Here is a 26,642-nt window from a genome sequence, read left to right as displayed (position 1 = left end):
GGTTTAGGTGCATTTTTTGATGCTTTTTTGTGGATTTTTTTTGTCTCTTTGTCCATGCTAATGTCCATGACTTTTCTGCAGCAAAAACGCTGCAAATAATGACACCTGCATTTTTGGTGCGTTTTTGCAGCATTTTTTCAACACCCATTCAAGTCAATGGGTGAAAAACGCTGAAAAAGCGCAGCAAAAACACTGAAAGAAGTGACATGCTCTATGTCCAAAAAACGCAGCAAAGCACAAAATCCTGATCACACAAAAAAACAATGTTTTGTGCATGAGATTTCTGAAATCTCATAGGCTTTGCTGGTAATGGAAAAAGCAGCTGAAAATTAGCATTAAAAAAACGCAGCAAAAAAGTCCTGGGTGAACTTACCCTTATAACTTCCTAATAAAAAAAAAATATCTTTCTAAAATTGTAAAGATGTAAAGTAGATATGTGGGAAATGTTATTTATTAACTATTTTGTGGGACATAACTCTTTGATTTAATAGCATAAGAATTAAAAGTTTGAATATTGCTACATTTTCACATTTTTTCTTAAATTTCCCAAATTTTCACAAATAAACGCAAGTTATATCTAAGAAATTTTACCACCGTCATAAAGTACAATAAGTCCTGAAAAAAACAGTCTCATAATCACTGGGTCGATTTAAGCTTTCCAGAGTTTTAACCACATAAAGTGAAACTGGCCAGAATTAAAAAATTTGACTAGGTCATTAAGGTCAAAATTGACTGTTAGGCTAGTTTCACATTAGTGTTTACGGCCGCAGCATCGGGCTGCGCATGACCGCCGCTAAGCCCCGCCCCTGCCGCTCCTCCGCCGGTAGCTCTGCCTACGAGCGCATGATGCTGCATGCACTGGGGATGCAGGCAGAGCGCAGGTATGCGTTTGGCGGCGCATGCGTCCTTTTGACACTGCGCCGACTGCACCAAATTGCTACAGGTTGCGTTTGGCGCTGGTCGGCCCAGCGTCAAAAGGACGCATGCGCTGCCAAACGCATACCTGCGCTCGGCCTGCGTCCCCAGTGCTAAAGATAGGGGACGCAGGATGCATGCAGCGTCATGCGCCCGTAGGCGGAGCTACCGGCGGAGGCGCGACAGGGACGGGGCTTAGCAGCAGCCGTGCGCAGCCCGACGCTGCGGCCGTAAACGCTAATGTGAAATTACCCTTAAATAGCTCAACACAACTAATATAACAAGTAGTTTCTCCAAGATCACTGCAAAATGACACTTTTAATGACTACCGCTGCCTCAGAATTATTAAACCTCTGCATTGCAAATATATTTTATTTAACACTAAGTAGAGCCTTTTTGGCTGTTATGACCTGTTGAAAATGTGATGCATAGCCAGACACCAGCTTCAGGCAGAGTTTCCAAGGAATCCCAGCCCATTCTTCACAAGCAATAGCCTCTAATAGAATAATATTTTGGGTTTTCAAAAGAGTGGTCCAAAAATTTAAGAGATCATTACCTTACATGAACAAGGAAAATAATGAAAAAAAAAAAAAAAAGCTTTGAAGAAGGCAGTTGTAGGATACAAACCCAAGGATATTAGTGAACTAAAGTCCATTTCCAGGGAGGAATGGACTAAAATTCCACAGAAAGCTGCTGGAAACTGCTGTCTGGCCATGCATACCTTTGAAGTAGCCAAAGGATGCTCTACTAATCATTAAAGATGCTTGTCATGAAGGAAGCAAATAATTCTGAGACTGCAGTAGACATTAAAAATGACATTTTGTGTTGAATTTGGAGAAACCATTTGTTATATTAATATGTAAAGGACCGCAGGGTAGTAGTCATGGCCTGCTACAAGATATTGTGTACTATGGGTTTGCATGTGCAACGATGCTTCAAGATCGGAGACCTCCACAGTCCCAGTTAATGCACTGTGTGAAGAATCGTCCCATTTAACCCTCTCAGTCAAGAAGCCAAACCAGCTGTTATAAACCTTCTTTTTATCCAGAGTCAAATAAGTAAACAGGGAGTAACAGGTTATGGATTCATCACTTCCCACATGGCTCCATTCTCAGAGTTACAGTTTGCAATTTGTTTCTTGTAACATGTACGGCACAGTAATAACTATAAATCTTACATGCCCGCATTTTCCTAAGGGGTAGAGTCATACGGGTCCATGTGTGTCACTATGCCCTCGTACCCTGTGTCCTTGCTTATCTCAGTCCCAGTTTCCCCTTGTAAAAACGTGCTCCCTGCAGACAGCAAAAAGTTTATAAATTTTCCTCATCGGCAATGTGGGCTGAATAATTTTGATTGCAATTGTATTTGATTAGTAAACTCATGTATTACACATGAAATAATTAAGGAGCATATTCTCATGAATAAGTTGACAATTCAGTGTTATCATTCATCTTGTTAAAGTTGGTTTCCCTACACAGTTTGTCACTATCATTACTGATTGGATATGACAGATTGTGTATTATTCACCCCCATTGCAAATTATTAGGGAACTTTACAAACTTTCTGCAAACTGATCAAACAAGAACAATTAAAATACCTCACCACAGCTAACATAACAAATGTGTTCTCCAAACTACACACTAAATGCCACTTTTACTGACTGCTGACAACAATCCTAAAGATTTTTGATGGGGTTCAAGTCAGTCGATTGTGACAGCCCCTCCTAAATCTTCCAGGACTTCTTCTGAAACAAAGCCTTGTGCTCTTTGAGAGATGCTTGGGGCCATTGTCCTGTTGGAAGATCCAAGGATTCAGGAGCTTCAGCTTCCTTACAGAAGACATGATGGTTCCCCCCAGGATTTCCTGATAGTTGATAGAATCCAGAATGTAGTTTTGTAAGTGATAGCAAAAAGATTGAATTGGCTTGGTTATCTTTCTATAATGCATGACACTGCGAAATTCAGATCCAGCCGGACCCCAATGTTTCTTCAATAAAAACACAGGTAAAGTTAATACTAGAGAGCATCTGCCAATAATTAATGGATGTTTGTTTTTCTTTAATGTAATTTGGTCTGCAAGCATTATAAAAGGCAATCCAAGTGGCATCATCTGCTACTCTTTGTAAAATATCCTGGGAGAAAAACAAAATGGCTAACATTGAAAAAAATCAAAAAACTCACAACAAGATATGGCCTTACCAGAAACCCTGTCTGATGACAAATGCACATATAGCCGGATGCAGCTGGCCTCCACTAATAGAGGCAAGGGGCAGCTCAGGTGCAAACTACTGATAAAAACAACCACCCCACACCTAACAAACCATGGTGGGGTTGACTGTCTAGTAGGAAAAATGCACATAGATAAGGCTTGCATAGGATACCAGTCACACATATATGAGTGTGATGCAAAGTGTCTGGCTTGCAACCTAGTAATGACTCCCAAAGTATTACCAGGCAGGTTGCTACAGCACTAAAATATGCAACAACACAGTGACAGACGCCCCATAGACCAAGCCAACAAAAAGAGGCCCAACTGCATCCTGCAAAAGATAATATAAGTGCAAAAAATTAATGCATACAATGAGTACATTAAATGAGGTATTGGTTAATATTTTGGCCAAAATAGATAAAGCCTGCAAGCCACCGTCAAGGCTCCTCATGATATTGCAGGTCCCTAACACTAGTATCAAAACAGCTAACATACAAAAAATCATAGAAATGCAGCTGGCCTCTATTAGTGGAGGCCAGCTGCATCCTGCTATATGTGCATTTGTCATCAGACAAGGTTTCTGGTAAGGCGATATCTTGTTGTGTGAGTTTTTTTTATTTTTTCTATGTTAGCTGTTTTGATATTAGTGTTAGGGACCTGCCATATCATGAGGAGCCTTGACGGTGGCTTGCAGGCTTTATCTATTTTGGCCAAAATATTAACCAATACCTCATTTAATGTACACATTGTATGCATTAATTTTTTGCACTTATATTATCTTTTGCAGGATGCAGTTGGGCCTCTTTTTGTTGGCTTGGTCTATTGGGGCGTCTGTCACTGTGTTGTTGCATATTTTAGTGCTGTAGCAACCCGCCTGGTAATACTATGGGCGTCAATAATAGGTTGCAAGCCAGACACTTTGCATCACACTCATATATGTGTGACTGGTATCCTATGCAAGCCTTATCTATGTGCATTTTTCCTACTAGGCAGCCAACCCCACCATGGTTTGTTAGGTGTGGGGTGGTTGTTTTTATCAGTAGTTTGCACCTGAGCTGCCCCTTGCCTCTATTAGTGGAGGCCAGCTGCATCCGGCTATATGTGCATTTGTCATCAGACAGGGTTTCTGGTAAGGCCATATCTTCTTGTGTGAGAAAAACAAAATGAGCAAATTCCTTATAGTAAGTAAATAGTAATAGTCCATGTAAATGACGTAGGGTTGACACTATTTTGATCAAAAAGCATAAAATTCAGTCTAGATATAGAAGAATCCTATAGGAGCCATACTAGAGATCGGACCATCCTGATTGGGTACAGCTTGTCATGAAGGAAAGGTTTTTACACTCTTTTGATCAAAATAGTGTCTGTTAAGTCCCCTATGTTATTTACATGGACTATTATTATTTTCTTACTGCAGGGTATTTGCTCATTTCACTTTTATCCTAGGCTATGTTTGTTAATAACTACAGTGTTATTGCGCACCTAGAGATTACACTTATATGAACATGAGTTCCGGCTCATTTTTTTGGTTTTCCTTACAAAATAATCAGCAACCAGGATTCAAAATCCTAAACACTCAGTTTTTTGACAGATGTGACTATTACATCAAATGCAGTATATAGATCAATTTGTGTTAATGATACAGATGACTACATTACAAGTACATAAATCCATGTCCAACAGAATTTATTAATTATAACCATCACCACTTGACAATAGCGCGTAAATACAGATTTTAGCATAAGATAATAGAACATAAAGTGAAATGTCACCATCGATGAGAGTAAATAATGAATATGCCGCAATAGGGAGGTCACAGATTCCGGTCCTACTTTAAAAAGGTTATTAAATTTCAGAGTATGGAAACATTCATTTACAGTGAAATATAGCACTTTTCGTTTAGGAAAATGTCACTGCATGTTCTGTGACAGCGTTCAGGGACTCTGAATTGATAAGCTACGTGATACATTTCAGCTCACTGTCAGATGGTTTAGCCACCAAACTGTTTCAGATTTGTATGCTCGAAAAGAATAACAGTGGTGGAATAATTTCACAAACGAGGTGAAACACATTAACTACAGATGTAATGCGTTCCTATATTGTTACCTTGGAAAATAGCAGGGACGGTTTGCACAGTTTTTCAACCAATGTGTTTAATATTCCAATGCATCTAAAATACTAATGTAGTATGAATATGGCTCTATTCACATTGGCATTTGGAGCCTCCATCTCAGATCCATCCAATATTCCCGGGCAACAAGACGAACCCTATTAAGGTCAATGAGGTTTGCCTGGAACGGTTTGGCTGGTTGGAAACTTATGATATTATCATATTTCTGTCCCTATAACACTTTGAGCCTCAACCTGTTGGTCAGCAGATCAACCTGCTACTGTCAAGGTGAGCTGGGAGTAGTAGTTTTGCAACAGTTGGAGAGCCGCAAGTTGAGTATTACAGCAGGAACAGAAATATGGAAATAACAATGTAGGAGTGAACAGAACCATAAAATAGCCTTCTTTTTATGTATATGGCTCATATGCGGACTTAAAGTGAACTTGTCAGCAGGATTGTGCACAGTAGCCTACACACAGTGTCCGGTTGGCGCCGTTATACTAATTAAAATGATACCTGGGTTGATGATTGTGGTTGTTGTTTAATCCTTATTTGCAGTTTTGAGCTATTGATATGCTCGTGCTTCGGGGCGGTCTGTGGGGGGGGGTTTTCATGTGGTGCTCTGTTTACATATTCATTAGTATGGCTTGTGACAGATCACTGATCCCTCAGTGACCTGTCCCCTATTTTGCATACTGCATATAATATAGTGGGTTTGAAAAAAAAAATACATTGAGCAAAATGGGCCTTCACAGTAGCATGTATAGCATTATGCTTATAATATTGCCAGGTAAAAAAAAAATTCATCAAAATGGCACCAGCGATGGCATCTATTGCGTTCTGATAGGCGCTACTGTGCAATGGCCGCTGCCAGCACCATTTTACTGCAGACAATTTTTTTTCTAGCAAAATGGTGCCAGAACGCGATAGGTGCTACTGTGCAGGCGCTGCCACCAGCGCAATTTCGCTGGAGGAAATTTTTTTGCTGCAGTAAAATGTCATTGTCGGCGCATGCGCAGTAGCATCTATTGGAACGTGATAGAAGCTGCATACTATGCATGCGCCCCTGCCAGAGTCATTTGATTAAATACATTTTTTTGTACCCGGCAATATTATAGGCATAATTTCATTAACTGAAAACTGCAAATAAAAATTAAACAACAACCACAAGGTGGATTTCATCAACCAAGGTATCATTTTAATCAGTATAACAGCACCAACCAGACAGTGTCTGTAGGTTACTGTGCACAATCCTGCTGACAGGTTTGCTTTAAAGGGAACCTGTCACCAGCAAAAATGCTATTAATCTGCAGATATGGGCTAATCTGCAGGTTAATAGTGTTATTAACTTGCCCGACGCTGGTACTTAGCCAAACGCTGGGAGAGATAATTAACTTTATTCCCCCAGCAGTGTTCCGGTTTCAGTCACATCGGTAGGACCGGTGCTCGTTCAGTCACTCCTCTGATGCTCTGAGTATACAGAGTAACTGCGCCCCCTCTCCTGACCAACCCTAGCTCTGCTTTGGGACGGCTGTCAGTCAGGGCCGGTGGCGTGCTCACAGCAGTGAATGAACCCGCTCTGGTGCCACCACCGTAACTCTGCTGAGGGAATAAAGTACATTTTCTCCCTGCTGGGTTTGGCTAAGTACCGGTGCCAGGCAGGGTAATAATGCTATTAACTTACAGATTAACCCCATATCAGCAGGTTAATAACATTTTTTTCTGGTAACAGGTTCCCTTCAAAGTGTTTTTTTATTTTGAGGTAAAGTTTTGAAGCTTTGTTGTGAAAAACAGTACAGCAGCTCAAACAATTTATATGGGCAGAGCCTCTGAGGTCAGTGACTCCGGGTGCACAGGCTGAGACTTGGCTCTGGACACGGGGAGCGTGAGAAAGCCACCACCGTTTTTTTTTCAACTTCACCTGAGGAAACAAATTTTTGGAAAACGGGAAATCTCTTTAAGTGTCTCCACGGTTAAAGACAAAACATTGCTGTAGTTATGTGTTACTCTCTTCATTCTGCATCTTCTTTTTTGCCTCTTTATAAACAAATCACTGCAGTACAGTATATATAGAATATTTTTAATCAAGAATATATGCAAAGTGGCTTTATTTTTTAATTTAATTGCCTTTATCCCATAAGGGGCATTATACTTTCCTTTAGTTGCCAGAGATGATAAAAAAATCATAATTTTGCTAATCACAATTGCTATTCAGAAAGCAGAACTGTCACAAGGCAGACACAATCAGCGCAAGACAAACCCCATGATCTATAATGGGGTCATTTTGGTTTTCATTAACTTTACAGAGCCTGCGTCATTAACTCTATAGTCTCAAATGCATGTCTGAACCTCACCATAAAGAAAAACTGAAACAGTGAGCAAAATTAGAGCTTTGAAAAAGCTGAGTATTACGTTTCTCCTAATAGTCCAGCTGACAGAGACAAGCCACTCCTCTGTTAGTCCATTGGCTCGGAGGTTTGTCTGTCGCAAGAGCGATAGTGAGGACATAGTTTGTAGAATGTCCTGTTGTGGAGAGCTCTCCATGACGAACGCTTGTCTTGTAAACTGTGGAAAGAATAATTTCAAGAAATAAACATGAAAAATAAATACTGGTATTAGTATAAATGGTGAAAAAATGTTAAAAGTGCAATACGACCAATACTGAACTAATCTGTACCAAGCTGGCAAGTTATCACCTACACAAAAGATAGGTGATGAGTAGTGTTGAGCATTCCGATACCGCAAGTATCGGGTATCGGCCGATACTTGCTGTATCGGAATTCCGATACCGACTTCCGATATTTTTTCAATATCGGAAGTCGGCATCGGAATCGGAAGTTCAAAGTTGATTGACAGCCTGACGTCATCATGATGCGCGGTGTGTGCGCATCATGATGCGCCGTCATTTCAGGCCTTCCGGAGGTCTCTGCCGGCCTGCCGGGGGGCTGTGCCGGCCTGCCGGGGGGGCTGTGTGGACTGCCCGGGGTCTGTATCGGCCTGCCGGGGGGCTGTGCCGGCCTGCCGGTGGTCTGTGCACCCTGTGGGGGTCTGTACCGGCCTGCCGGGGGGCTGTGCCAGCCTGCCGGTGGTCTGTGCACCCTGTGGGGGTCTGTGCCGGCCTGCCGGGGGGCTGTGCTGATGTCCGGGGGTCTGTGCAAGCATCGTCCGATGGGACTACAAGTCCCATCTGGCGATGCCTGCTACCATGACAGTGATTGACACATTAGCCAATGATGGGACAGTAGTAGTCCCATCATCCGGCTAATGTGTTAAATGTTAAAAAAAAAAAAAAAAATACTACATACATACTACATGCATGCTACATACATACTACATGCTACATACATACTACATACATACCACATATATACCACATACATACTACATACATACTACATGCATGCTACATACATACTACATGCTACATACATACTACATATATACTACATATATACTACATGCATGCTACATACATACTACATACATACTACATACATGCTACATGCATGCTACATACATACTGCATGCTACATGCATGCTACATACATACTACATGCTACATACATACCACATATATACTACATACATACTACATACAATACATTCATACAATACATACATAGACATACAGTACATATAACATAGAGTAACATACTTACCAATACTTGTCACATTGTTCCCCGAAGCCATTGTCTTTTACGGAATAAATATTAACATAACAAACCACAAAAATACTCACCCACGATCCGAAGCAGTCCACGAGTGTGTCCCAAGACGATCTTGGGTAGAGAACTGCAGCATCAGCTGTTGCTGCCGTTCTCTACGGGCTGCAGGAATCCAATGACGGAAGGTAGGTATCCTTCCGCACTGTATTCCTCCGCCACTTAAAAAAAAAAAAGTCCCTAGTCTCACTTTATGCCATTGCTGCGTGGGAATTTCCCCCGAAGCCTGCACAGCCCCCCGGCAGGCCGGCACAGCCCCCCGGCAGGCCGGCACAGCCCACCGGAGCCTGCACAGACCCCCTGGCAGGCCGGCACAGCCCCCCGAAAGGCCCGTACAGACCCCAGAGAGGCTGTACAAGGGAAAAACAGGATTTTTCTTATTCCGATACCGGAAGTCCCATAGACTTGAATGGGACTTCCGGTATCGGAATCGGCGATACCGATACTTTTTTTTAAGATCGGCCGATCCATTCCGATCCGATACTTTGAAGTATCGGACGGTATCGCTCAACTCTAGTGATGAGTAGAGTTGAGCGAAACGGGTCGAAAAATTTCAAAAGTCGCCGACTTTTGGCAAAGTCGGGTTTCATGAAACGAAACCCGACCCTAGGATGAGGTCGGCCACGAGGTTGGCGACTTACGCACCAAAGTCGCGTTTCAAAAGTTTGTTTTGCGCTCTTTTTCAGCCAATCAGGATCCACGGACATTGTGGGCAACGTGATGACATAGGCAGGGGTCACCACCATCTTTCAGAAGGGCATGCAAGTGATTGGCTTGCTTTGGTGGGCGTCACAGGGGGTATAAAAGGGCGTGCACGCCGACCGCCATCTTACTTCTGCCGATCTCAGTATAGGGAGAGGTTGCTGCTGATTCTGTAGGGAGAGCGTTAGGCAGGGAAGAAGACAAAAAAACTGCTTCTGCTGCTAGCGATTTGGCCTGCACAACACACCAGTCACTGTGTGTGCAGTGCAAGGGGAGGCTATATAGTGGTGTATCAGTGGTGTTGGTTGTTGGGCTGCCTTCTAAGGCTTCCTGACATTCCTGCATTGCTGTTTACCCACTGCTCCGCAAACTGCTTTTTTAAAAGCAATCCCAATTTTTTTTTTTTTGTCCTGCTGAGAAGAAAAAAAAACTGCTTCTGCTGCTAGCGATTTGGCCTGTACAACACACCAGTCACTGTGTGTGCAGTGCAAGGGGAGGCTATATTGTGGTGTATCAGTGGTGTTGGTTGTTGGGCTGCCTTTTAAGGCTTCCTGACAGGCTGGCATTGCTGTTTACCCACTGCTCTGCAAACTACTTTTTTAAAAGCCATCCAATCTCCCTTATCCTCTAGTCACTTTTGTCACAGCTGTGCCATCGAGCCTGTGACATAGCGCTCAGATATCAGTGGGCCTCACACAATCCAAAAGTGTCCAGTGTCCACAAGTGTCTGCAGAAATTCAAAATCTCCCTTATCCTCTCATCACTTTTGTCACAGCTGTGCCATCGAGCCTGTGACATAGCGCTCAGATATCAGTGGGCCTCACACAATCCAAAAGTGTCCAGTGTCTGCAGAAATTCAAAATCTCCCCTGTCCTATAGACACCTTGTACCTTGTTTTACATTACTATATAGTTTGTTGGATTTTGTCTACATTTCTACCAAAAATGAGGAAGGCTGGTGGAAGAGGCCGTGGAATTGGGCGGGGGTTGGCAGCTGGTAATGATGGTGTTGGTGGTGGATCTGATGGTAGTGGCAAGAGCAAAATAGGACCGAATGCAGGAGGTGTTGAGCCTGCGTCATCGTCTGGCTACATAAGGCCTCGAACGCTTAGTTTTCTAGGAGTTGGCAAACCGCTTTTAAAGCCAGAGCATCAGGAAAAAGTTTTGTCTTACATTGCTGACTCAGCCTCCAGCTCTATTGCCTCCTCTTCTTCAGTTGTAAAAAGTAAAAGCACTGAGTCGTCATTGGAGGCTCATGTTCATGAACCACACCTTTCCTTGTGTCCTTCACCCCAACCAAGATTGAAGGATGACGCAGGCCATACTACTGATTACTCCATGGAGCTGTTTTCACATACCATGCCTGGATTATCAAGTGAAATGGTGAATTACCCAGGCCAAGATGAATCTGACATGGAGTGCACTGATGCACAGCCGATGATGGATGATTCTGCTGGTACATTCACTCAGAGCACTACATTGTCCTCGCAGTGTACAGAGCCAGATTCTGACCCTGATGAGACTCAGGTGACCCCTTCCCGCACACTATACACCATACACGGTGACACAGAGGAAGGTGCACATGACATAGAAGAGGAGGTGATGGATGACCCAGTTGTTGACCCAGATTGGCATCCATTGGGGGAAGAGGGTGCTGCTTCCAATAGCTCAGATGAGGAGCATCCACAGCAGACATCGACATCGCAACAGCTGTTATCTGGCAGGCCCGGAGCACTCCAAAGACAGGTTCCAAACATCAAAAGAGTTGCTGGACAGCTTGTCCAGAGGGTCAAAAGATCACAGCGTGCTAGGCCGCAAAATGTCTGCAAAAGTAGGAAGAGTGCAGTGTGGCACTTTTTTGACCAAAATCCTCATGATCAGGCCAAGGTTATCTGTAAGAAGTGCGCAAAGACCTTTAGCCGAGGGAAAAATCTGAAAAATTTGAATACCAGTTGCATGCTTAGACATTTAACCAGCATGCACTTGCAAGCGTGGACACAACACCAAACCTCAAGTGCCACATGTGCAACTGATCACAACGAAGGTAGTCAGCAATGCTACATTGTTTCCCCCACTGTAAGCCCACCGGTTAGCACAGCAGCAAATGTTGAGGTGTCGTTGCAAGGCCACAGCAGTCAGGGAATCCCACTGTGATATCAACGAAAGACTGATTCTAGGCCATCAGAAAGAACAACAACTCCATCACCATCATCAACCCTCTCTCAGTCCGCCCTGTCCACCGCTACTTCCACCATATGCAGCTCTCAAGTCCAGCTCACCCTCCCAGACACTATGAGTAGGTCAAGAAAGTACTCAGTCTCTCATCCGCGTACACTGGGTTTGAACGCCCACATTGCCAAACTAATCTCGTTTGAGATGATGCCCTTTCGGTTGGTGGAAAGCACAGCTTTCCGCGAACTCATGGCCTATGCAGTACCACGCTATGACCTACCCAGTCGCCACTTCTTCTCTCGCAAAGCAATCCCAGCCCTCCACCATCATGTGAAAGACCGCATTGTCCATGCACTCAAGCAGTCAGTGAGCGGAAAGGTGCACCTCACAACTGATGCATGGTCCAGTCGGCATGGCCAGGGCTGTTACGTGTCCATCACTGCGCACTGGGTTAATGTGGTGGATGCAGGGTCCACAGGGGACAGCAGTGGTGGGACAGTGCTGCCTAGCCCACGGTATAGGGAACAGTTGGCTGTAGGCGTTCGACCCTCCTCCTCCTCCTCCTCCAGAAGCGAAAGCTCGTCTACAGAGCGCAGTCGTATGAGCACTCCATCTGCAGCTGCCACTGTTGCACACGATGTGTCCCCCTATCGAGCAGCTAGTGGAAAGCGTCAGCAGGCTGTGTTGCAGATGATGTGTTTGGGCAACAGACACACCGCCGAGGTGCTGGCCGAGTACTTGAAGCGACAAACTGAGTCATGGCTGGGCAGTGTACATCTTGAGGCAGGCAAGGTAGTTAGTGATAACGGCCGTAATTTTGTGGCAGCCATAGCCCTTTCAAAACTCAGCCATATACCTTGCTTGGCTCACACCTTGAACCTGGTGGTGCAGTGCTTCCTCAAAAATTATCCGGAGTTAACAGCCCTGCTCCAGAAGGTGCGAAGACTGTGTGCGCACATCCGCCGGTCGCCTGTACACTCCGTTCGTATGCAGAAGCTGCAGCGATTGCTCCACCTTCCCAACCACCGCCTCATTATCGACATTTCAACAAGGTGGAACTCCACCCTGCACATGGTGGAGCGGCTGTGCGAGCAGAGGCAGGCCATAATGCATTTGTGGGAGGATACACGGCCAGGCACTTTGAGAGCAGACATGGAGTTGACAGGTGTGCAGTGGTCGAAGCTGAAAGACCTCTGTAAAGTCCTTCAGTGTTTTGAGGAATGCACACGGCTGGTAAGCGCAGACGACGCCATCCTAAGCATGAGCATCCCACTTATGCGTCTGCTCATGCAAACTTTGACGCACCTTAAGGAGCAGGCGTCTGCAGCCAATGTTGATGAGGAGGAAGAGGAGGAGGGAATCCTTGATGACATTCAGCCATTGTCTGCTCAGGGACCTCTCCTGGACGAGGTGGAGGAAGAAGAGGAGGAGGAGGATGATGGGGATGATTACTTAGGGGAGGAGGATGCATCTCGTGGGGCAAGTGAAAATGTTGGCGTGGCAAGGTCTGGTACAGGGTTTGTGCGTGACTGGAGGGATGTGGATTTGCCAGAAAGTGCTCCTCCAACCAGCACTCGCAGTGCATCATTGACACCGGGAACATTGGCCCACATGTCAGATTATGCCTTGCAGATCCTAAAAAGGGACCCACGCATTGCCAAAATGATGAACCATGACGACTACTGGTTGGCCAGCATCCTGGATCCACGCTATAAAGGCAAATTACAAAACATCATGCCACAGGAGAACCTTGACCTAATATTGGCTAATAAACAAGCAACTCTGGTAAATCGGTTGCTTGAGGCATTCCCAGCACACAGCAGCGGTGATGGTTCTCACACGAGCCGTACGGGCCGGGGGCAGCTTGGCAGAGGTGTTCGTGGTGCACACAGCAGAAGTGGCGTTGGAGACAGGGGTTTCATGACCATGTTGTGGACTGATTTTTCAAGTACCGCTCACACAACTGGTAATACTGCATAGATGGAAAGTGACAGGAGACAGCAGTTGTCAACTATGGTTACAAACTACTTTTCCTCCCATATCAATGTTCTCCCACACAGGTCATTCCCCTTTGACTATTGGGCCGCTAAACTGGACACCTGGCCTGAATTGGCCCAATATGCCTTACAGGAGCTCGCTTGCCCAGCTGCAAGTGTGCTATCGGAAAGAGTCTTCAGTGCAGCTGGATCAATCCTGACAGAAAAAACGACCCGTCTGTCAACCCAAAATGTGGATGATCTAACCTTCATTAAAATGAACCACGCATGGGTTTCCAAGGATTTTGTCCCACCTTCCCCTGATGACACATAGGGTGACAGAAAAATGGCTTGCTTTGGTCCACCTCTTCCTGGGACTTGACCTATTTCACCTTTTGCATCAGCTGAATGTCCAACATCAACATATGCCACTTTCTAAAACTCCCTATCTGTGCTGCCTCCCCCCCCCCATGGCCGGGGTCACCACCTAGCGCACGACACCGTGCGAGTGCCGTTGCCCTGGACAGGTGGGTAGGCCGACTCTTGGGCGCGGGCACTGGCACAGGGTCCTTCATAGTGCAATCAAGTGTCTCTGACGGTGGTGGTGCACACCCGCCGTCAGACACACCGCCGTACTATGAGGGGCCCAGTGCCAGTACCGACGCCCACGAGTGGGCCCCCTTGCTTGGGCAGGGCCCCAGCATTTGCAATCTTTACCTCTCCCTGCTCCTCCGCTGTGTAGTCTGGGCCGTCAAATCCATACTGTGCCTGACACCGTCTGAGCCTGTGTCCTGATGTATAGACATATATTTTGAATGTGTACGCTATCCATACATGTTATCTGGGGATACGGTACCCTTTCTAACCTTTGTGCAATCACGTGCAATCCATACTGGGCCTAACACCGTCTGAGCCTGCCTCCTGACGTATAGACATATATTTTGAATGTGTACGCTATCCATACATGTTATCCAGGGAAACGGTACCCTTTCTAACCTTTGTGCAATCACGTGCAAGCCATACTGGGCCTTACACCGTCTGAGCCTGCCTCCTGATATATAGACATATATTTTGAATGTGTACGCTATCCATACATGTTATCCGGGGATACGGTACCCTTTCTAACCTTTGTGCAATCACGTGCAATCCATACTGGGCCTAACACCGTCTGAGCCTGCCTCCTGATGTATAGACATATATTTTGAATGTGTACGCTATCCATACATGTTATCTGGGGATACGGTACCCTTTCTCACCTTTGTGCAATCACATGTAATCCATACTGGGCGTGAGAACGGCTGGCGAGCTGTTAAGCAAGCTACAGCACCTGTGGTTTGCACACGTAAGTTTTTCATTTTTTCAGGAATGACGGTTAGGCCTAATTCCGGAACTGCGGTTGACCTGCACTTACTGGGAAATCATTGTTCGTGGGAAATAATTGTAATCAGTGATCCCCATCACTAACGTTGTTCAGCGGGTTATCTGCACCTGTAAGCGACAAACGCTTGCCTTTTCAGTGTAGCGCACATGCAGCCACGGACATGTAAGGGCATGACACACCAGTTATTGGCCAATCTCATGTGCCAGAGAATCACGTGTCCCTCTAGTAAGCCGGACTCGGACCGCGGGGCATGACGGAGTCTCGTTCGTTAACGGAATTAAGCTTGCAATGTGTGCATCTGTTCTGTAGCTGGCATGGTTGAGGTTTCCCAGGTGGAGTCGAATTTAACCGTAGGCTCCACTCCTGGTGATGCCCTTCTGGACATTCCTTTAAGGTTCAGCTTTGCAACCATACTGCCCACGTAAAACAAACACTTTGCCTTCATGAATGCTGTTTGGAGGGTCATGACTCGTGGGAATAACGCCGCCCAATCAGTTAACCTGCTAGAGAGATCGTTCGTTGCTCCCAAGCATGACATCACACTCCCTAGGAAGAAGGTAATGCCACTGTGGCAATCGTACTCCTGGGGGCGACACAAGTGCACTGATGCCCAGCCACTGCTCGATGAATCTGCTGGTACATTGACCCAGACCACTACATTCCCCTCGCACGCTACACGACCTGAATCTGACCCTGATGAAACTCAGGTTACCCTTCCCATATACAGTTCCATCTTACACGGTGACAAAGAGGAAGCTGCAGATGAAAGTGCAGGTTCGGCCCACCCGCCATCAGACACACCACCGTACTATCAGGGGCCCTGTGCCAGTGCCGTCGCCAACGAGTGGGCCCCCCCTGCTTGCTCAGGATCACAGCACTTGCAAAGTTGAAATACTGTGCAGTGAGATGGAAGATGGGGACGACGAGGAGTCCAGACAAGTACAGGGATTCCCTAGCGAGGAGACTTATTTGATTGTTTTCAATGTTGGGACAGCAATTTTTGGGGAGCACTATACTCTGGAGAATGATAGATGGGGCCCACAATACACTGGAACATTCCAAAGGTGGACATCAGACACTGGAGCAGCATTTACAGGGCCCATTATACACTAGAGCATTAGAAATGGGGCCCATTATGTTTGGAGCATTATTTGGGCCCATAAGACAGTGGAGCTTCATCCATGGGGACCAACATATACTGTAGCATTATGTGGAGCTCATCATATACTGTTTCAAACATTATATGGGACCAATGATTTTGTATGGAGAAATAGATGGGCCTCGTCATGAGATGTAAAAAGTGAGGTATTTTTCATTGTACTATACCGCTATTTCTCTGCCGTATCGGAGCACGATGAGTTGTGGTATGTGTTAAAGGGGCGCTCTTTCGCCCAGGGCACATCAAAACCTGCAGCCAGCCCTCCCCCCCACAACTTTAGCCAAATAACCCCCATTTTTCAGTTCGTAACTTGTATTATGAAGTTAATTAAGGTTGACAAGCTTAAGTAAGAAGAATTGATGCTTTTGGCATTCAAATGGGCACTGTAGGTGTGTTTCCTGTCCTACTCTCACTGCCGACTTTTATTCCCCATTGACTTACATTGGGTTTCGTGTTTCGGGACGACCCCGACTTTTCCCTATAATCGGACGATCTTGCTCGACCCGACTTTTGGAAAAGTCGGGTTTCACGAAACGAAACGCGACCCTAAAAAACCAAAAGTCGCTCAACTCTAGTGATGAGTTATTGACTTATAAGGATCCTTCTGCTGAGATCCCTACTGACAGTGTTGGAATGAGGTGCCAAGGGCCCACCAGTAACACTGACTCTAGGGGCCCAGTGTTCAGCTACATGCAAATATTACATTAACAAATTTATCTCTACTGCTATTTAATCATAAACTAAGTACAGTAGTTTAAAAATGAATTACATGCTGCCTTTTGTCTGTACATAGTGAATCAAGTGTATTGTGCCTCATATTGTGTGGTATATTACCTAGTCGGGAGAAAGAGCCCACCGGGGGATTCCCCTTTCCCCTTGTGGGTCAGTCTGATCCGGCCCACCGAGCCCATTTACCACCTGTTCCTTGGATAGATAATAACTTACAGACTTTGAACAAACCCTTTAATAGTATGGGCATGTTAATACTTTGATGGAGCTACCAAGCTGGAAGCAACTTTTGCAATTTATTTTGCCTGGACTTTGTCTGAATTTGTTTACAATGATGGATTGTAGCGTGTACAAAAAGGATCCTCACAATATATAATCCTCTTTAATGTTCTCGTCTTACAAACAAACTAAAATTTCAAAATGCTTGTGAAGATTACTTTTGATGACTATTCAGACAATTTACTGCATGCTGTTAGGCATCTTTTGACTATGAAGCTCTGTTTTGGTGCTGTATGCTAGTATTACGGAACGCTTCAGAATTATTTTGCATTGTATAGCAAGGTTGTTTTTTTTTTCGGTGCAATGGCTTTATTACATGGGTCGTATATGGGGTTATGATGTGAGCACTGCTTGTTACTCTTGCTCGGCAATTAACTAATACCACTGTGTTTTATGTTCATGGTAGAAGAGGTAATACATTTTGCCCAGGTGCCTCTACAAATCTTAATAAAACCTTATGGCTCCAACTTACCAAAGTGTCATGGTTTGCTCAGCTTGTGGGATTAGGTAGTTCAGAGGTTAATGTGGACGGCCTCACTCTGAGATTCTGAGAGGCTTTTTATAGCCTCATTGTGGGCTCATTCCTCATCACTTATACTCAGACCCTTGGCTGAGTGTGTGTGACCCTGGTGTGCTTTGTGACTGTTATACTTTATACTTGTTTGGTTTTGATCCAGTTCTGTCCCTGTTACGAGTTCTGCCTGTCCCTCTTGTACTGCGTTGCTATCTCTGTGTGTGACTCATTGCCTATGACCTGACTATTCTCTGATTGCTCCTCTTGTACTGTGCAGCTATCTCCATGTATGACTCATTGCTTACGTTCTAACTACTCTCAGGTACCGCGCCGCCCTCTCCGTGTATGACCCCCCGTTTGTCTGACCTGAGTTCCCCTCGCCTCTACTCCAGGATTCCTGTAGTAGAATCCTACAATCATCTCCAGCAGTGGGACGCTAAGCCCCACCCCCTGTGGTCACATGATCGTAGGTCCTTGTACTTCTTACTACCTTCAGCATCGCAGGTCTCGTCTGCCTGAACCTTCCCTGCAGTATCGAACCACGGGCCCTCCCGCAGTGGGGGTGAGTCACCCTGCTCAGCCGTGGCAGTTCGCCGGCGCTGACAGGATCCTGATACAAAGCTTTTGGACAGAAAACTGTCCTAAAAAGCTTTGAAAAGTCAAATATTTGGTATTTTCGCCTAGCTCCTACAAAGAGGGTAGACCAGGTGAGATGGCAGCATGATGGGCACATTGCAATCCCCTTGTTTCAATTTCTTAATGAGCAGTAGTACATATCTTACTCCAGGCCTGGAGGCACATGACATTCATTAAGTGGCATGCACTTCTTAACAATTTAGGTGCCTCACACTCCACCCTGCCCCTCTCATCAAGACCGGCATGAAAAATGCCATTCTTGATGAATCAGGGTCTTTTGTGTCAGCCTTATTTAATAAAATAGTATATTGTGTGAAAATTCAATTTTAGTTAATCATACTTATACAGTAGATATATAGATTATTGTTCTTTACCTGGGCACTGATAAAAGGAATCCATTGGGCTTACTTTTTCTTCAGGAATAAGCCATATCTATGATATGTCTGTAAAGGAAAGGCCCAAGCAAAATCATCTGAAAGTTGTGTTTTTATCTATTACACAACTCAATTCTTTAATATGTCTGTCTATCAATTCTTCCTCCTAAATTTTTCTGCAAAGTAATAATGCCCTCTGTGTACTCCATGGACAGTGCCCCTATAACAATAAGTGCCCACTTAACATTTAATAATGTTCTGAGTCTCCCCCCTGGACAGCCCCACTCTACAAAGTATAACGTCCCTACATAGTTTACTGACCCCTTAGCAGCCCCGAAACTGTTTGATGGCTCCAACACTGTTTATTGGCCCCCCACATTGTGCAAAGACCCCACATTAGCTTCCATACTATTTGAAGGCCCCCTCACTGTAATTCCCTCACTGTATGATGTCCCCTCACTGTATGATGCCCCTATATAGCCTCCATATAGTATAATGCACCTCATAGTCCTCATATGTATACTGCACTCATAGGCATCTATATAGTATAATGCACTAGCCATAAGCCTCCATAAAATATAATGTATCACATAGTCCTCCATATAGCATAATGCACTCCCCATACGTCTCTATATAGTACAAGTCACTTCCCATAAGTCTCCATATAGTATAATGCATCCCATAGTCCTCCATATAGTATAATGTACTCCCCATAGGCCTCCATGTAGTGTAATGCATTCCCCATAGGCCTCTTTATAGTATAATGCACTCCACATAGACCTCCATATAGCATAATGCATTCTCCATAGGCCTCCATACAGTATAATGCACTCCTCATAGGCTTCTATATAATCTAATGCGTTCCTTACAGGCCTTTATGTACTATAATACACCTCCCATAGGCCTTTATATATTATAATGCACTTTCCATAATACAATTCACTTTCCATAGGTCTCCATATAGTATAATGTATCCCATAGTCCTCCATATAGTATAATGCACTCCCCATAGGCCTCCATACAGTATAATGCACTCTTCATAGGCTTCTATATAATCTAATGCATTCCCCATAGGCCTTTATGTACTATAGTACACCTCTCATAGGCCTTTAAATATTATAATGCACTCTCCATAGGCATCCATACAGTATAATGCACTCCCCATAAAAAAGCACCAGGACCACCTTCACCTGCTGAAGGGCTCCATAGCGGACGGGTAGGAGTGCAGGGAGATCGAGTGCCCCTGATTTGATGCAGAGTGTAACTGTATGGGCACGCTGTGCACGCCAATACAGTTAGAGTAATACAGCTCCTGGTGGGCCCTTCAGAGCAAGGCCTGGGGCGACCGCCCACTCTGCCCCCCAGTAGCTACGCTACTGCTATACATGTTTGAATTCATAAGTATCACTCATTTCTCTCTCACTCAAGGTGCCCAACCATTAGTCTATAGTTGATTAAAATGAATGATGACAACTTAAAAGCTTAAAGGGTGAACTTTAACAACCAATGATAGTTATAGCCAATCAAAGACAGCCCACCATCTTCCAGGTATACAGTATTGGTTTCCTAAATGTTACCAGAGTTTCATTTATTCGTCTCCTGGTTTCATTGAACATGCATGGTAGGGTTTGAACTACTGAAACAGCCAATATAGACTAAAATGTGAATGGCATAATGAACATTCACCAATCGTTCATTCAGCAATTGTTCAACGGCTAACCAACTTTTATCTAATGCACATGACCACCTTAAAGGGAATCTGTCATCAGGTTTTTGATACCTCATCAGAGAGCAGCCTGATGTAGAGAAAGACCCTGAATCCAACTATGTACCACTTAGTTTCCTGGGTATAGCGGTTCTGACACAGTTTTTAGGTTTCGCAATGCAGCAGAGCTGAGAAAACTGTCCACTCTCACACCAGACCTGTGTACATAGTCTATAAACAGTGAGCTGTTTATCACAGAAGGGGGTGGAGTCAGATGAGTGCTTGCTCTCCAGCTTATCATAGCAATGATAATCGCCAGGTGATAAAATCTTCATTATAAGTAAACAACACACATCTTAACATACGGCGCATGATTGAATTCAGTGTTTTAACCCCTAACGCCTGTTTCACATTTCAGTTTTTTGGCGTCAGTCAAAATCCGCCAATTTTTGAAAAAAGCGGATCGGCCTTTTTTTGGCGGATCCGCCCTTTTTTCCCATTGAATTACATTAGTGGCGGATTTTGGTGGATGGTCGTCTGTTACATCCGCCATTCGGCGGATCAGCCAGATTTCTGGCAGATTTTGTCTGACGTGGACGGACTTTGTAGAGTTTTTTGTCTGCGTCAAAATGGCGGATCACGGCGGATCCGCCACTGTCCGCCATTTGATAGAATGGCCGCCTATGGGCGATCCGCCAGAATCCGCCATTTAGCAGAATCCGTCGGCGGAATCCGCTTTTTCACACTGAGCATGCTCAGAAGAATTGATACTTTTCCAGACAGTCCAAAAAGTTTATAAGGTGGCCTAATTACTCATTGGGCCCAGACATGCAGCACCAGCACCAAGAGAGAAGATAGAAGAGAAGAAACACAGCCTGCCAGCACCTATCCAGCACCAAGAGGCCTGCCACCACAAGCCAGCACCTGCCACCACCAAGCCAGGACCAAGAGGCCTGCCACCACCAAGCCAGAACCAAGAGGCCTGCCACCACCAAGCCAGGACTGAGAGGCCTGCCAGTGCCAGCATCAACAGCCTGCCAGCAAAGAGGCCTGTAAGTGTGAGTATAACCTATTTGCGTGGGGCATGTCTGTGTGTGTCTGTGGCTTGTCTGCCTCCTACTTGTTAAAAAAAAATTGAAAACAAAACAAAAAAAAGAAATAAAAACTGTCTCCAAAACTGTCCATAGTATCATTTAAAAACCAGGTCACTTTTAAAGTGTGGGTATACAGGGTATACATGCAATACCAAAACCAGGTCAATTTAAGTGTGGTTACACATGCAATACCAAAACCAGGTCACTTTAAGTGTGGGTATAGATGCAATACCAAAACCAGGTCACTTTAAGTGTGGGTATACGTGCAATACCAAAACCAGGTCACTTTAAGTGTGGTTACACATGCAATACCAAAACCAGGTCACTTCTTTTGTGGGTATACATGCAATACCAAAACCAGGTCACTTTAAGTGTGGGTATAGATGCAATACCAAAACCAGGTCACTTTAAGTGTGGGTATACGTGCAATACCAAAACCAGGTCACTTTAAGTGTGGTTACACATGCAATACCAAAACCAGGTCACTTTAAGTGTGGGTATAGATGCAATACCAAAACCAGGTCACTTTAAGTGTGGGTATACGTGCAATACCAAAACCAGGTCACTTTAAGTGTGGTTACACATGCAATACCAAAACCAGGTCACTTCTATTGTGGGTATACGTGCAATACCAAAACCAGGTCACTTTTAAAGTGTGGGTATACATACAATACCAAGGTTTTTTTTTTTAAAGGGAACAGGAGGTGTAGGGTTGGTAAGGTTGCACATTGCGCATATCAACATTCAACACCGTTAAATTAAAGAGGAGGGGGAAACAATGGAGATCAGGTTTGATCAGAATGGGAGCAGACATGAAACAGTCTTTACATTTTTCTTTTCAATAGCCCTAATAGCACCTGGTGATTAAACCTTGAGATTCGCCTCCATAAGTAGTTAATATTTTTCTGTGGTTTTGGTATACATTTTTTTGGGGTGATTTTTCAATCAAAATATATCTGAACATACCTTTTTGCTTTTGTTAACACTGGATAACACAAGTGTATTTATGCTTTCATATCTTACAGTGACAACACAGGCTGCAGCAGACACCGCCAGATCTCAGACCCTGCAAGGTTGCAGCCTACAGCGCCAGGCAACCAGTTCTAGTTTCCCTGTAAGTATAAAGGCCTGAAAGCTTGTTATGATCCTTTGTATAGTAGCTTACAAGTGTCTTTATACTGGCAGATCCGTTCAGGAAGCACTGCCAGCCAGGCTGCAGCAGAAACCGCCAGCCAGGCTGCAGCAGAGACCTGCCAGCTAGGCCGCATCAGAGACCGCCAGCCAGGCCGCAGCCTACACCACTAGGCAACCAGTTCTATTTTCCCTGTAAGTATAAAGGCCTGAAAGCTTGTTATGATCCTTTATATAGTAGCTTACAAGCGTCTTTTTACTTGCAGATCCGTTCAGGAAGCACCGCCAGCTAGGCCACAGCAGAGACCGCCAGCCAGGCCGCAGCCTACACTGCTAGGCAACCAGTTCTATTTTCCCTGTAAGTATAAAGGCCTGAATGCTTGTTATGATCCTTTGTACAGTAGCTTTACAAGTGTCTTTATACTTGCAGATCCGTTCAGGAAGCACCACCAGCCAGGCCGCAGCAGAGACCGCCAGCCAGGCCACACCAGTTTGGTACTAATGTCTTCTTCTGGGAGCCCCCCTCACAGCATCAGCAAACTGAGGTAATATAAATAATTTTTTTTTACTCTTAATTGACACAGCTTTTTTTAACCCTATATGCATGTATTCTGTTTTCACAGGAAGCTGAATCTGAGGAGCTTCCAGGAGGAGCCATGCAGGGTGAAGAAATGCAAGGAGGGGGCGCGCAGAGTGTAAGTTTAACAGATACAAATACTGTCATACATAATGCTACACCCAACACAAACATTGATCACAGCACACACAATAACTACACATACATCCAAGCACATAATCATGTTTTTATTTTTTATAGTCTTCTCAATCCGGTGCCCGCACTAGAGCGACTCCTAGGACATCCCAGCGTTGTCGAGGTGATGCTTGCGGTGGTCATCGAAGAGTAAGTAACACTTTATTTGGGTGTTTGATTAATGAACCTCATGTGTATGAATGTATTATTTTTTTTTTTCACAGGTTTCACAGCGTGCTCCCGACAGAGATTACGAAGAGGGGATCATTGATGTCGACACCCTCATCGAGGTGGTGAGCATTAGGATGAAGTGTGCTTGGTGGTTATAGAAAACTGTGAGGAGCTCGATGAGAGTGCCCAGGATGTAGCGCGTAAGTATTCAGATTTCAGTAAGTTATGTTACAGCATGTGAAGTGTTGAATACTAACCACTTTGTTTTTTTGCTTCACAGGTGACAGGGTTATCTTGCGGTGGTGGTCACTCAGGGATTGCTTCAAGAGGGACTTCAACAAGAAGATGCAGGCCCCGAGTGGATCGGGAGGACGCAGGAGCAGCCGGTATAAATACTACAGAGCCCTGTCGTTCCTCCGGTTGACGACGTTGAGCAGAAGGTAAATATTCCACACACCATTTCTGTAGTACAAATGTGTACATGTTTAACCTAATTTTTTTTTCAGCAAGGCCAATGAAATATCAATATATTAATATATATTTTTTTGTCTTTTACAGCACCATCTGCAGCACTTGGGAGCCTGCTTCTGAGTTGGCACCCTCTGGAGAGATCCCTTCGGAGACCGTCACCAGGGACCATGTCGAGGCACCCGACCCCTCTGTACCTTCCCTCTTGTCTCGTCCCTCTTTCCCATCCATCAGCACTGGAGCAGCAGGGCAGTCTTCATCACATGAAGCTGCAGGTGACGATTTAGAGTACCCTTTACCCCACCCCTCTGACACTGCCGCAACATCTCTAGCAACTTTTGGTTCTGGACGGCAGCATCTGAGAGGTCAGGAAAGGCTGTTTTTGTTTGACTGTTTGAATCTGAATGCATCCTTCCAGAATGCATTCAGACTTTTAGGGCAACAGATAACTTCTGGGTTGAACATGATAAATCAAAATATCATGGAACGCAGAAGTTATATGGAGAGGATGCATTCAGAGGCAAACCAGGCGCCGAGACATATTTTTTTCCAATCAGTTGTCCGGCACATGGAAAATCTAAATCCTCACCTGCAGATGCATGTGATGCAAAGCTGTCACAATGCTCTAGTTACTGCAATCTTCCAGGCCTCCCAACCTACCCATCTACCTATTCCATCACCTTCTCATTCCACTGTCCATCCTCCTAGCGTCCATCCTCCTAGCGTCCATCCCCCCTCCGTCAATCCTCCCACCGTCCATCCTCCTAGCGTCCATCCTCCTACCACTCCTTCTCCTTTCTCGATTTCACCATTCCATTCTTCCCAGTACCTTCCTTCCCCATTGCATTATACCCCAGTGACCTCACCGTACCCACCCCCACCCACACCTTCAATGTTCCCACAAACCTCCTCTGTCTATCAACTCCTGTCCCAACCTCATGTTTTAAACCCCCCCTTCCACTTCTGATCCTCACCAACCTTGTTCCCAGTCCCCCCCCCCCTCGATGTGGTCAGCCCTGTAACCCCTCTGACGATATCTCCACCTAACACTACAGTTGTAAAAAATTTTTACCAAATTGTTAATATTTTTTGGTTCAAAAGAATTTTATTGCGTTGTTTAATTTTTTTCTTTAGTGTTAAGTAAAAAAACATTACACCGGTGGTGTTCAGGTTAAACACACAACATGTTTTTAAAGGTACAAAAAGGGTCAAGGTACACCAGTGGTGTACAGGTAAAATACACAACATTTTTTGGAAAGGTACAAAAAGGGTCAAGGTACACCAGTGGTGTATAAGTAACATACACAAGTTCTCCATACAGGTACAAAAAGGTTCAAGGTACACGGTGGTATACAAGTAAAAGAAACAATTTTTTGGTAAAGGCACAAAAATGGTGAAGGTACACCAGAGGTGTACAGGTTAAATACACAAAAGCAACATAAGCCAGCTCACCAGATATCCACCGCAGATCTCGGAACTCCGTCTGGACTGACGTGAAACCAAATAGAAGAGCAATTAGTTCCAGCTGCGGGTAAAATTCTTCTTTATTTAATCACTTTAAAATATGACATCTTCATAGTATATGCCACGGACACGGCAACGCGTTTCGATCTATAAGATCTTTGTCAAAGCCATGAAAACACAGTATATATAAACTTGGCACACACCAAAGGTTTCTGATGCAGAAAGGTGATTTTTAATATATAACAGTACATACATACACAGACGTTTCGGTCTAGGACCTTCATCAATGTACTGTGAAATATAAATAAAGATGAAAATAATACAATTAAAAAAGAAAGTATATACAACAATATATGGGTTTTCCAGGTAAACACTTTTGAAAAAATGCTGAGACATCGGTCACATTATCGCACATGATAGATATTGGCAGGGAGTAATAAGTAATCATAAAGAGCAAGATCAACGTAGAAAAGAACACACATACCGATATATTGTACTGTGAGATTCTTAGTGACTGGGCTTTGTGAGATAGACCTGGGGGAGGATAAAGGTGCTATAATAGCCAATATAACTTAATGAGTGATGAGATGGTTTGTGTTACCTAAGTTACATACCAATCCTGTGAGGAGGCACATGAAGCCGTCCCACTGCTAAAGGCAAAGAATAGCACTGGAGTAATACAACAGAGACGTGACGTGAAGTCGCGTCCACACTCCACTAACCACCACGGTAAGAGTTCTTTGCCTCATATAGACAGATTTTGTGACTTCACGTCACGTCTCTATTGTATTACTCCAGTGCTATTCTTTGCCTTTAGCAGTGGGACGGCTTCATGTGCCTCCTCACAGGATTGGTATGTAACTTAGGTAACACAAACCATCTCATCACTCATTAAGTTATATTGGCTATTATAGCACCTTTATCCTCCCCCAGGTCTATCTCACAAAGCCCAGTCACTAAGAATCTCACAGTACAATATATC

The 26,642-nt window shown here is 44.5% G+C and overlaps 1 protein-coding gene across 1 annotated transcript in view; it reads right to left on the bottom strand.

Moving 5' to 3' along the window:
* Positions 1–7,324: 7,324 nt before the first annotated feature.
* The window catches only part of LOC141060642 (dynein axonemal heavy chain 3-like), a 2,648,786-nt gene continuing 2,629,468 nt past the window's right edge, over positions 7,325–26,642 (bottom strand). The window contains exons 84-85 of the mRNA XM_073556958.1: positions 18,877–18,934; positions 7,325–7,798 (exon numbers count right to left, since the gene is read on the bottom strand). Coding sequence (XP_073413059.1) covers positions 7,653–7,798; positions 18,877–18,934 — 204 coding nt within the window. The 3' untranslated portion in view covers positions 7,325–7,652. The remainder of the gene's footprint in view (positions 7,799–18,876; positions 18,935–26,642) is intronic.

The sequence above is a fragment of the Dendrobates tinctorius genome, unplaced genomic scaffold (assembly GCF_039654945.1).
Source record: "Dendrobates tinctorius isolate UK_male_01 unplaced genomic scaffold, ASM3965494v1 ptg000241l, whole genome shotgun sequence".
Lineage (NCBI taxonomy): Eukaryota > Metazoa > Chordata > Amphibia > Anura > Dendrobatidae > Dendrobates > Dendrobates tinctorius.
Note: the sequence above shows the minus strand (reverse complement) of the source record. Positions and strands in the feature narration are given on the sequence as shown.